At 42.8% G+C, this 12,029-nt stretch overlaps 1 protein-coding gene across 2 annotated transcripts; it reads left to right on the top strand.

Moving 5' to 3' along the window:
• The first annotated feature begins 888 nt into the window (after positions 1-888).
• esrp1 (epithelial splicing regulatory protein 1) lies at positions 889-10,193 on the top strand. 2 transcript variants are annotated; one of them, XM_079274538.1, is made up of 16 exons: positions 889-1,225; positions 1,639-1,788; positions 1,909-2,025; positions 2,396-2,507; positions 3,037-3,174; positions 3,794-3,848; positions 3,958-4,068; positions 4,225-4,357; positions 4,511-4,553; positions 4,804-5,123; positions 5,843-6,067; positions 6,160-6,400; positions 7,326-7,503; positions 8,352-8,493; positions 8,974-9,096; positions 10,055-10,193. In XM_079274538.1, the coding sequence occupies exons 1-15, from the start codon at positions 1,094-1,096 to the stop codon at positions 9,073-9,075; spliced, it is 2,199 nt and encodes a 732-aa protein (XP_079130664.1). In that variant the 5' UTR covers positions 889-1,093; the 3' UTR covers positions 9,076-9,096; positions 10,055-10,193. The 2 variants fall into 2 exon arrangements, with proteins under 2 accessions (XP_079130664.1, XP_079130663.1); XM_079274537.1 differs by having other exon boundaries at positions 6,160-6,412.
• Positions 10,194-12,029: the final 1,836 nt, after the last annotated feature.

The raw sequence follows: 12,029 nt of genomic DNA, 5'->3' as shown, positions 1-12,029 counted from the left end.
CGGGGCATGATCAACCACAACGCGAGCGCTCCGACACAAACAAACATACATAAGAAATTGATTAACATAACACAATATTATTATTAGCCTACTATAAAGAGAAAAAAGCAACACTTATGTCTAAATGATATTACCTCATCAAAAAGTATTGCTATTTATATTATTATTAGCAATATGCCTATGAGTAATTGTATTGCTGTTGTTGATAAAGTGATGGAAGATAATAGGCTACATGACCACTTATAATAAGTTATGATTCATATTTCCATACCATATAATATGGTATATTGTAATAGCATGTTCATGTTTCTCAATGAAAAGAGGGTGAAAAGTCAGTGTATACGTTTCAGGTGTATTTATTGTTGACTTAATAATACTTTTTGAAATGAAGAAATTATTAACATAAACGTAAAAGTATAACTAGGTACACTCCAGGCTTCATAAATGTTCCGGCATTTAATAATGTCTTTTCATATGGAAACACTTAATTCGTGCAATATTTTTTCGTGGATTTCATTTAATTTTTAAACATACAAATGTGTTATATTTTTGCTGGGTGTCCTTTATTGTCAATATACTTAAACCTTTCAACAAAATGTGTCATTACTTTTATTCTCCTTAGAAAGGCCGGTAGCCTAACCATTTTACCCTTGATGCCTTCCGGGGCCCGTAAATTGTTATACATTAAGATACTTCAATTACTTAAATACTGAAAAGTATTATGCGTGAGAATGTACAGATATCCACGATATCCTCCATGGTCTGCCACGTCCTAATCAGTAAACCACCTGAAGGAGGGAGGGGGCAGGTCGAGAGTCACGTGGTCACACAGGTAGATGCTTTACAAAAACGAGGAACGTTCAGCCATTACTCCGCGATGGTGACTGCGGGATGCTTCACGTAAAATTCAACACGCGACGAAACTTGGATTTACAGATCTCACCTTTACGCTCAGGTGTCAAAGTAAAGGTGTTTATACCTCGTGGCTCCTGCATGTGTCTCCTCTCCGGTGTATCTTCAGTTACTGTCCTTTAGCCTACTTTTGTGCAGCATTAGATTAGGTTTTTTTTTTTTTAGATCTGTTTGTGTTCAGATGACGGCACAGGTAGACTACCTGGTGGTGGTTTTCACCGCCACATCTGGCGCGAGCGGAGAGCTGCTGGGATCTGACGAGAAGGAGCTCGAGCAGTTGGTTTGGCAGCTCGTGGATGTAAAGAACAAAAAGGTAAAACATTGTAATAGACTTCTTATTACACTTAGTTATCGTTATTCTAAAGCAGGTGTTGTAGTGGTAAATAAAGGAGCGGACAGGTAAACAGGGCAACACTAGTAGGAAATAGACTCAAATACAAACGACAGGCATTTATAATAATGCTGTGACTCAGGTGAGTCCTATATGAGCTCAAAATAGGCTCTGAAGTTATTCAGTATAATTAGAGGACAGATATATTCTCCTAATGTCTCCATTGCAAGGTGTTCAAACAGAGTTCCTGCTTTTGTTGTTCTTCTATGGGATGATATAAATGTAATAAAGCTCTATAGTACGACATTTCATGCTATCATAGCAGCCTACGGCTTGTGAGTTTCTCGGGAGGCTTCTGTTTCAAGACTGACGTGTTTTCTTCTTCTCTGAACCAGTTGGGCAAGGTGAATGAGCTCCTCATTAAACCGGACCTCCCAGACTTGACTGAGGAAAAAGAGGAGGTGGAGGAGAGCGTGGAAGAGGAGAATAGATCTCAAGCAGATAATGTCTCCACAGCGACAAGTCTTGAGACCGCATTCAACTTGGTAATAACCTCACTGAAGTCATTAGAAATAAGCATTTTTATAGTTATTAGTACTGCTGCCTGAGGATTTATTACGACTGTTTTCATTTCTTTCCTAAATGTTTGGCTCCTGTTTTTGCAGTTTCATCTACAACTGACAAACGAGGTGAACAGCGCGGGCGCAGGCACGTCGGTGTGTTTGTGTACAGACGGGCCCCTTCACATCCGCCAAGTGATTCACCCCGAGGCCGCAAGCAAGGTGAGTGAGCTGGATGGGTGAACGCCTTGCAGCCAGGGCGGATGTTCACTCGGCGCTGCAGGAACCTTCAGAGCTCACACGTCACAAAGGGATGTGTTGTGTCAGCACTGTGCTCCTGGTTGAATTTACTGTCACGAGGAAAGAGCCGCTAACACAAACCTGTTTAATGACATACGCCCATATGCACGTACTTGTGCACATGAAACAACACCTACACAATGAGGCGGACGGAATTGTCTTAAACCTATGTAAAGAGTTGCACAGAGATGAATCTACTGGCTTGAGCAAACACCAATGCGATGGCAATAAAACAGCAGCTGTCGATTGGCCTCGTGTTCACATCCGTTCTTTTAACTTGTTCCCCCTCCAGAACATCCTGGTCCCAGACTGTTTCTACTCTTTCTTTGACCTTCGGAAAGAGTTCAAGAAGCACTTTCCCACATCTGACCTCAAGGCTTTGAATGTACACATCATGGCAGATTGTATCCTTTTTAATATGTCAGCTGTTTACATTGGGTGCGCCAGCGAACGTATGAGAACTAATACATTATATGTAATGCATTTAATGTTTACGTGTATTTTAGACAGTTCATGGTTATTTATCTGCATGTTCAGCTTGATCTTTTGAGCACACATCACTCAGAAACACACAACACGCACATTATAAGTTTATAAGCCTCGGGGTGTTGGCTGCAAGACTAGAGGTTTTGAAATGCAAATAGGGAAACAATGGCAGCACCTTGCTGAGCGCTCGGTGAACGAGTGTGTGTTCAGCCAACAGGACAAACTCCACGCACACACCCACTGGAACAGGATAACTAACATCTCTGTGCGAGTTTCTCTTGCCTTCCTTGCTACTTTTTTGTGCCCTTTTTTTTTTTTCCCTCCATTGTCACACAAAAACATACATTGTACATACAAAAACCCTTTTGCGCTCTCCGAACTGTTAAAACTGTTGTATTTCTTTTTTGGCTGTTCCTTGTTTGCTTTCCTTGACTGCCTCCTCCTCAGCTCTACCTGTTGATGTGCCCGCTATGTGGGACCCCTCAACCACACAGGATCCGTCAGCCATATTGCCTGCAGGAATAGCAGTCCAGCAGGTCCAGGTTATGGGCAGCATTGTCCTTGCCCTGCTTTCTGAGCCATTAAGTGAGTCCCATATGTGATTTTACACAAAAGTGAAACATTAGGGATTTGTCAGTTAGTTCGACATACATTTGTTTACAGGGCAGATAAGAAAAGCGTGCAACTTCAAAGGCAAAAAAAGGATAATTAAGGAAAATAGAACTGAAACAGAAAATGAATGAGCAAGTATTTTGGTAATCAATTAATCGTTTCAGTCATTTCTCAAGCAAAAATGCCAATTATTTGATGGTCTCAGCTCAAATGTTTGATGTTTTTTTGCTTTTTGTTTGGCTGATATACTTGTAAACTGAATATCTTTAGATTATGTCCTGTTGGTTGGACAAAACAGGACATTTGAATATCATTTTCCGGGTATTTTTCCCCATTTTCTGACTTCTCTGCCAAACAAACAATCACTCAATAGATGGAGACAATAAATGGCAAAGTCATCCACAATGACATTTATTGTGAGTTGCAGCCCTTAAGTGATTTGCTGTTTGTGTTGATTTCTGTAAAAGGAACCCTAAGTTAATAAATACTTGAGGCCATTATCATGTTGATTACAAAGTACTAAAATAAGTTTTTGCTATGTGGTCCGATTTGTGATCTAATTTTGGAAACTAAACTAATGCTTTCTCATTAGGCCACACGTTTTCTTCCCAGGAAAGAGTTAGTGAGAAGTTTGAGACTGGCACTTGGTAAGTCAAATTTGCTCAAGATGACTATAATTTTTGTTCTCTGCCTCAGAAATATACTACATCCACTCCTACTGTGCTAATATCTCAGTGTGTGTGTGTGTGTGTGCAGCAGTAAGATGGAGAAAGTGTGTGACAACACGGTCATCAGAGCTAGAGGGTTGCCCTGGCAGTCTTCTGACCAGGACATCGCTCGATTCTTCAGAGGACTCAACATTGCCAAGTATGTTATAGCTACATTAACGGCACTCTCACCTATGAAGGACTTGTATTGATCGGTCAACATGATATATATATATATATCTATCTATCTATTGAAACCTGCTGCTGACATAAGGTTTAACATCCTCTGTAACATTGTGTACATTGTGTTGTATAGAGGAGGGGCTGCGCTGTGTCTTAATGCTCAGGGCAGGAGGAACGGAGAAGCGCTTGTTCGTTTTGTCAGTGAAGAGCACAGAGACCTGGCACTGCAGAGACACAAGCACCACATGGGCAACAGATACATAGAGGTAACCCGTCTGAACTCTACTAGTTGTTATTAGTTAAGTGAATAAGCCACGCTACCTGAACCTAATCTCTTTTGCGGTTTCCCTTGTTTCATTGCAGCTACACCTGAAGTGGCAATAATTCCTTGTTTCTGTCTTGTTCCCTTCTAATGGCAGGTTTACAAAGCTTCAGGAGAGGACTTCCTGAAGATAGCAGGAGGTGAGCAGATATAACCACGTGTACTACATAGTATTTTACCTTATCAGCAGCAAAACAGGCATCAAGTAAAATTAGGTCAGGTGTTTTGTGCCCAATATAGTTTGACCAAATTAGGTCCTGAAAATATGTTATCGAGAGTGCTGCTCAAGGAAGGAAAACTTAATTCTGTCTTAAACTACTGTGTGATCATTTCCATTTATATACTGTACTTGTGATTAAATAGGTGTGTGTGTGTGTGTGTGTGCGCCAGGTACCTCCAATGAGGTAGCAATCTTCCTGTCCCGTGAGGACCAGATCATAGTGAGGATGCGAGGTCTTCCTTTCACCGCCACACACGAGCAGGTGCTCACCTTCTTCTCCCCGGAGGAGGACCTCAAAGAGCCATGTCCGGTCAGCGGAGGGAAAGATGGCATCCTATTTGTTCGCTATCCTGACGGCCGTCCCACTGGCGATGCCTTTGTTTTATTTGCCTGTGAGGAACACGCCCAGGGTGCTCTGAGGAAACACAAGGAAATCCTTGGGAGAAGATATATTGAGCTGTTCAAAAGTACGGCAGCAGAGGTCCAACAGGTACGGCAGGGTGTCTGTCGGCACGTGGGTTGTTCTTCTTTGTGCAGTGTGTACTCAGCAAAGTGCATATATATATTGTGTGTGTGTGTGTTCATTTTTAGCTTGTAGAAAGTCTTCTACATGTGTCCATTTCTTTTTGTATTAAGTTTTGTTTGTGTGTGGGTGTGTTTCTTTTATCCTCATGTAGTTGTAGGAATCATTAAAGTAGGACTTATGGGTGGGGAACTGCATAGCAAGCTGTTTCCCTCAACACAAATGTGAAACATTACTCGTCCCTTTTTTTTTGCTAGTCTTCCTCAGTCTTTCTCCCTCTCTTGTGGACAAATGTTCTTATCGTCACGGGCTGATAAGCACACAACCCACAACCATATCTATGCAGACGCTTCTCCTCATGCTCTTAAGCGTAACAGACTAAGGAGTTGTATTGGTCCTCTCCAGAAAAAACAAACCAGCAAGCTTCTAACTGACATTTCAACACTGCTGTTGTGCGCTAAAAGTTGGCCTATGCTGCATGTGTCTCAGTATGTACGCACTTTCTTGATTTTTGAATTTTAATTATTGATAGCAAGTATGTTTTATGGTGTTTGATTGTAGTATTGTTTTGTTTTTTTACAAATTATCTTCGAAAGGGGAGAAAGTCTTCCCTGAACTAGACTCAGTTTGAATCAGTTCTGCATCCTTGACTGGCAGGGTATGTCATTTTTAACTGTGTGTTTTAGGTGTTGAACCGGTACTCGTCGGCCCCTCTGATCTCAGTGGCCCCTGCCCCCCTGGTGTCAATGCTGCCCCAATTGGCTCTCCTGCCCCCTCCTGGTAGTATGCGGGACTGCCTGAGGCTGAGGGGGCTGCCATACACAGCGAGCATAGAGGACATTCTCACCTTCCTGGGCGAGTTTACACACGATATCAGACCACATGGCGTGCACATGGTCCTCAACCAGCAGGTACAGGCAATAGCCGCACTGACACACCCATGGACTCGCAATGCTTTCTGGCACAAAGCTGCAGAGTAATTTCTGACTGCCTCTGTTTCCAGGCTCGTCCATCAGGTGACTGCTTCATCCAGCTGACCTCGGCAGAGCGGGCTATTCAGGCCTCACAGCGGCTCCACAAGCATGTCATGTCCAGCCAGCGCGGGGCCAACAGCCGCTACGTGGAGGTGTTCCCCTGCAGCACAGAGGAGATGGGCCTGGTGCTGATGGGAGGCTCGCTCTCACACACACATACACATGCACACATCCGGAGCAGGAGTGGGACAGGGCTCAGTCCGCCGCCATGTAAGTCCAGACGTAAGTGCTGCTGGGAGCTGAGGGTGCTTCGGGACTGCAGGGTAGGTGGGCTCCTGCCGTGAGGGGCAGGGTTTCTGGGGTTTTCTCCAATCTAGTACTGTGGGAGGTAGGGGACATCTGATCTGACTAAGAGGATGTGTGTGTGTGTGTGTGTGTGTGTGTGTGTGTGTGTGGTGGTACCTCTTTGTAATTTAGTGTGATTTCAATTACCCATCTGCATGCACTGAGAAACTCCACATGTTAACAGTTTATTCTACCCTTTCACCTGTGTTCACACATTCTGATTGTAGTTGATTGTCAGCGGCATGTTTGGGACTCATTCTTAATTTTTCCACTTTACCACTGCTTGATCATAAAGTTCTAATAGGGTTGGAAAAGTGTAAGCAAGACAACTAGTCTATAATATGTCAAAACGGCTTACAACTCTCCGGCCTTATCAGATTGGTAGTGGTGGTTGTGGGATTTGGCCTCAGCAGACCGGCGCACCACAGGTGTGCCTGTGCTTGTCCAATCAGTGGAGCTGTTGGGAAGGTGGGCAGAGCTGAACGTTGGTGCGTAGAAATGTGCTTTGTTCTCCGTGTCTGTAGTCCTTTACCATAAATGTGCACTGGTGCGCTCCCCTCGTTTTCCAAAAGAGGACGAATGTTTGTGAATTGTTTTGATATGAAATGATCAGATAATAACACGAGGGAAAGTATACAACACAGGGATTCAAGGCAAGACATGTTTGGTTGGTAGTGAGGACACGATGAGACGTTTTCATGATTCTTGAGCGGAACATGTCAGGCAGGCACAGGTGCTGAGTAATGATGGTCATTGTTTGCATGAGCGCCTCTGTCAGAAACAAACAATGTCTGTTAGGTTTTGTCTTTTTGTAAGTATTTTGTCTTTCCTTGTGTCCTCTCTTCTCCAGGTTTATCTCCACCATCCTACTCCTTCGCCCCTTCACCTGTCATGTCTGCAGAGGCAGCTGCTGCCCTCTACCCTCCCATTGGTCAGATGTTGCTGGCGCCACGCCCCTTACCACCAGGACATGCCTACTACCCCGCCTCAGCTCAGCTATACATGAACTACGCGGCCTACTATCCCAGGTAAAAATACATTTTATTTCTATGGTTACAGATGACACATGCTGTGACACATTCAATACGATTGTTTATTGTCTTTCTGCATATTTACATCACAATAAAAATGTGGTTTGAAGTGTGGTCAGACGTGCTTGCAAATTCACTCGACATGGTAATCACACAAGAAATTAACCACTTCAGGACAATTCTAGAAAGATTCAAGAGCTAACTGGCGTCTAGCTCTAAACCTGTCAGACAGTGTTTACTTACAAGCTGTGTGCTGCTGACTAAGCAAATAGACTGGTATTGTTTACCTGTTTGATTTTCTGAACCTTCTGTATGCATAGGTATGTTTTTGGTAACTTGAAGTGAACATGAGTGTATCAAATTACATGTTATGAATTGGTGAGCCCTTTAAAAACTCACTTTTTTTGTCGCTGACTTGCAATTGTATGAAACATTCCCAAAGTTTCATAGTGAAATGACACAAATTATGTAAAAAGTTTCACAACAATTTATTTGGACTGCCATAACTACAACATAATTACAGTTTACTTTAATTTGTGTGCATATACACTAAAATATACTCTTGGAAAACGAGGAACAGGTTTGTTTAAAATACTTCTCGGCAAGGAGAAAAGGCTGGGACAAGGGTAGTTAATAACTGAACACGGTGGTATCAGAGTACTTTAGTGGCCGCTGTTTCTCCCTGGTCAGCCCTCTGTCATTGAGAAAAAGCCCAAAGTGACTCACAGTCTTGCTGTGTGCTTTGCTTGCTGAGAAATATGCAGCTTTCAAGTCATTCTTTTTTTTAATATATTTTCATGATAACAGTCTGTCTGTACCTTCTTTTTTCTCTTGTCTTCCTCCAGTCCACCTGGCTCACCTAACACCGTAGGTTTCTTCCCCTCCCCCGCCTCCCTCTCCTCCCCAGGGGGGTTGATGCGTATGCCAGGTCTGACCTACAACAGCAACGGAGTTAAAGACCTCATCAATGCAATGCAGGGATACCAGGTAAGAGACAATTCTCCACAAATGAACCTTAATGCTTAGTCATCTTTATTAATACAGTTAATAATGCATACAAATCCTGTGAGTTCAGGATCCAAGTTGTATTCAAATTTCCTTCTGTTGTGGGTGTGTATTGTCAGGCATCCATTGTGTTTGCCCAGAGGCCATCAAACTAGTTTATCCTGTCTACTCTCCCTGTTCTGTCACACATGCTCTGCTGCTTGCTTAGACTTGAATTGGAGGAACTCGGGCTGTATTGAACTTGGAGTAGAGTGAAGAATCTCAGGGATATGATCAACAATAGTTTATACTAAATTAAGAGTTTCACTTGGAGTGAGAATGTGCAGTATTTTTCTCCCAGTGACAAACTCCTCTTTCACCCCCATGCTGGAGTTTACAGGTCCATGTGACCTTTAGGTTAGTATGGTTGCTTGTCACTCAGCTCCCTGTCTCTGTTATTCCTCCCCCTTCATCACACCACAGTATGCCCCAGAGGATGCTCTCATGCACGCCCACGGGCCTCTGCACGCTCACGACCCGACCGGGACATTGCTTACGCAGCCCAAAGAATGGGTGTGTATTTAAGATGTCTGAGGCAGGTGGCAGGTAAGGATTGGCTGAGGGCTCAGTGAGGGGGATTGAGTTTAGTCGGTGGTTGTAGCTGTGGTTTGGGTCTTGACTGGTCACCGGGGGTTACAGGGCTCCACACAAGAGGGACATTTCCGATGTAGACAGGGAATTTTCCACTAACCACACCCGTCAGCAACAATGGACACAATTTGTATTGGGTTGAGTGGTTAGAGGAAACTTCTTGGATCTTAATCAACCCTTGGGTTTTGTATTTAATTGTCTGCTTTATCTAATACTGGCTACTACATTTCTGTCCTCTGAAGAAGTTATTTATGGGCTACAGGAATAGCCAAGAGGGCTAATTGACCGTTCCCTAAGCCCCACCTCGGAACAGTGATTGTCCAATCAACCGTAACAAGGAACAGCAGGCCTCTCAAGCTTTGGATTTCTCCACATGCCATAATGGTGTGAATAGGTCTCTAATAAAAGTTGCACTCAGTATCTCACAAGTTTGGATGGGAGTGTATTTTTTTTTCCCCCAGTCTCTGCTAGCGTTGAGAGTAAACGGTTACCATGGCCGAACAAACAAAGACAAGAGTGATGACTGCAGACGATGAAACGTTCAAAACATAAATAAATAAATAAAACTGTTTGAATCCAAAAACACACCTGCAACGTCATAGGTGCTGCCAAAGAGCACAAAACAAAGAGATTGTAACTTTTAAGTGGTAAAGTTGCCGCAGTTGTCATTGTGGTGTGCAATGTAAAGCTTGACAGGCGTAGCAACAGCAACTAAGGGGGCGGTGCTTGGCGAGCGGTCAATTGGTGGTGTACTGAAATAATAGGGAACAACAGGTGCAGCCTTCAGGTGGCTGAGAAGGTGATGGGTAATATATGGTGCTAGTGTAAGGGTCCTGTGTTTGACGCTGTTACACTGGAATAATACTTGTCTCTCTCTCTCTTTCTCTCATTCCAAACCTCTCTCTCCCTCCAGAGTCCCGTGGAGTCTATGTCTCTCCTGAGCAGCAGTCTGATTGGTCAGTCCAGCGGCGGTGATGCTGCTCTCATGTCCCTCCCCGCTCTTATGACCAAGCCGTCAGGGCCGTACCTGGACCTGACCCTGCTGTAGGGTCACAAATTTACAAAGGTGATGTGACAATTTGATAAATGTCAAAGATTTGTAATGTATTGTTAGGTTTTTAAATAGTCTTTTAGATGTGTTATTTATATCTAAGAACAGAAATTAATGTATTTTATACCAAAATCATTGTGGCCTTAGCCAAAATAGCAGTTGTTTGTCTTATATTGCACATTGTGTATTTTAAAAGCTTTATAGAGATTTTTTTTTTTAACATGTTATATTATAATCGCTATGATATATTTGCTAGCCAAACTAGAGAAGAATGACTGTGAAAGTGTGCATGTGTGTTGTAGTGTGACAGAGATGAAAATGAGTATTATGCATGGCTGTGTTGATACGTCTTAATACTCCACCTGTTTATGCAATACATTTTATATGTTTATACATGTTTGATACAGTACACTGTTATTGTATTGGAAGCTTTAGTGCATGAAGAAGTTACTAGTACAACTTTAAGATGTTTACATAATGCCAAATATCAATGCACTGCTCATCAATAAGACTACTAATGAATATAATAGCAGTATCTTTGAATGACAACATTTATGTTACACTGTGAGCTTGTCCTTGGACCAGGCTTCACTTACAAAAATGTGACATCTCGCACTCATTAGCCCCCTCCTTTCCTTCTTATGTACCCTGTATGGGTCTGTTTCCATGTTGTGTAATACCAATGTTGTCTTGCCCTTTGTTTTGGACTCACATTTGACCAGAGCACAGTCCCAGTTATCTGTAACCTAACACAGGGTTACATTCTTCAAGAGGACTCGTGTCACAAGCTTTCATCTTACTGAGTGAATCTCTAAAGATGCATCAGTCCATCACACTTCCCTTGTCTTCTTTCCACCATCTACGCTGTCTGGGGATGTAATGGTGCAAACGGGTTTCCCTGCAGAAAACCCTTCCCACTTTCTCTTGGTAACGAAATCATTTGGAGAGTAGATGGAAAGTTGAAAAAAGGAAATGAAGGACACCCTCTGACATGTCGCTTGTGAATTTAATTGCCATTTGTGCCCTGCAAAATTGCTGTTCGGGCTCCATGTTGCTGTACACACTTCCTACAGTGGGAATTTAAAGTCGTGCTCGTTCTGCGCAATGCTGAAACAACAATAAACACCACATGTGAAGTCTGCCCGCTTTCAGGTGTTTCATTTCACCCTTCACCCCGCTGTGTACTTATTGTGCCGTCTTTACTTTGGGAGGGATTGTGAAGGAGCACAAACACACAGGTGGAGTTGTCTAATGACAGAATGTAGCTCAAGGCAAAACTGTGGGAACTCACTGTCCTGTGACTACATCTGTGTTTCCCACATACACACACACACACACACGCCATGGTAAAGACACTATTGTCACTCAGACACACACATTATCCCCGAGGATGGTCTGTTTTTCTGTTTTTTTTTAACAGGGTGGAAAAGTAAAGAACAGGAAGAGAGAAGGAAGGCATACAAAACCAAGCCAGACCCCCTCGGGGCAGATTTGGCATTGTGTAATACAATCTTGTGCACCCCACCCAACTTGATCCCTTTTAAACGCTCACTCATTCTCCCACTGACAAAAACGCTGCCTTAACCAGCATAGCAACACCTTTAGTATCTGTGCAACAAAGCCTAAAATACATTCCTGTTTAACTTTTGTCACCTGGGAAATATGTGAAATCTACTGTTGGACACGTGTGGTGTGATTACACAAGAAGTTATAAATTTATCAGTGTTAACCCTGGCATACGTGCAACAGTTTTAGCCTAGTTTTAAAAATGTTTGAAATTACAATTTGCATAAATTAAAGTTTAGTATATTACAGATTTCAAGGATATGATTGAATT

Source organism: Melanostigma gelatinosum, assembly GCF_949748355.1.
Source record: "Melanostigma gelatinosum genome assembly, chromosome: 9".
In the NCBI taxonomy this organism is placed as follows: domain Eukaryota; kingdom Metazoa; phylum Chordata; class Actinopteri; order Perciformes; family Zoarcidae; genus Melanostigma; species Melanostigma gelatinosum.
The sequence above is the reverse complement of the archived record's forward strand: the minus strand, read 5'-3'. Positions and strand labels throughout refer to the sequence as shown.

What these genes read in the sequence shown, in the direction of transcription:
- esrp1 (XM_079274537.1), top strand. Translation starts at nt 1,094, where the DNA reads ATGACGGCACAGGTAGACTACCTGGTGGTGGTTTTCACCGCCACATCT. An exon ending in TGGATGTAAAGAACAAAAAG is followed by an intron (nt 1,226 to 1,638) that starts GTAAAACATTGT and finishes TCTCTGAACCAG; the next exon opens with TTGGGCAAGGTGAATGAGCT. An exon ending in TGGGCAACAGATACATAGAG is followed by an intron (nt 4,358 to 4,510) that starts GTAACCCGTCTG and finishes TTCTAATGGCAG; the next exon opens with GTTTACAAAGCTTCAGGAGA.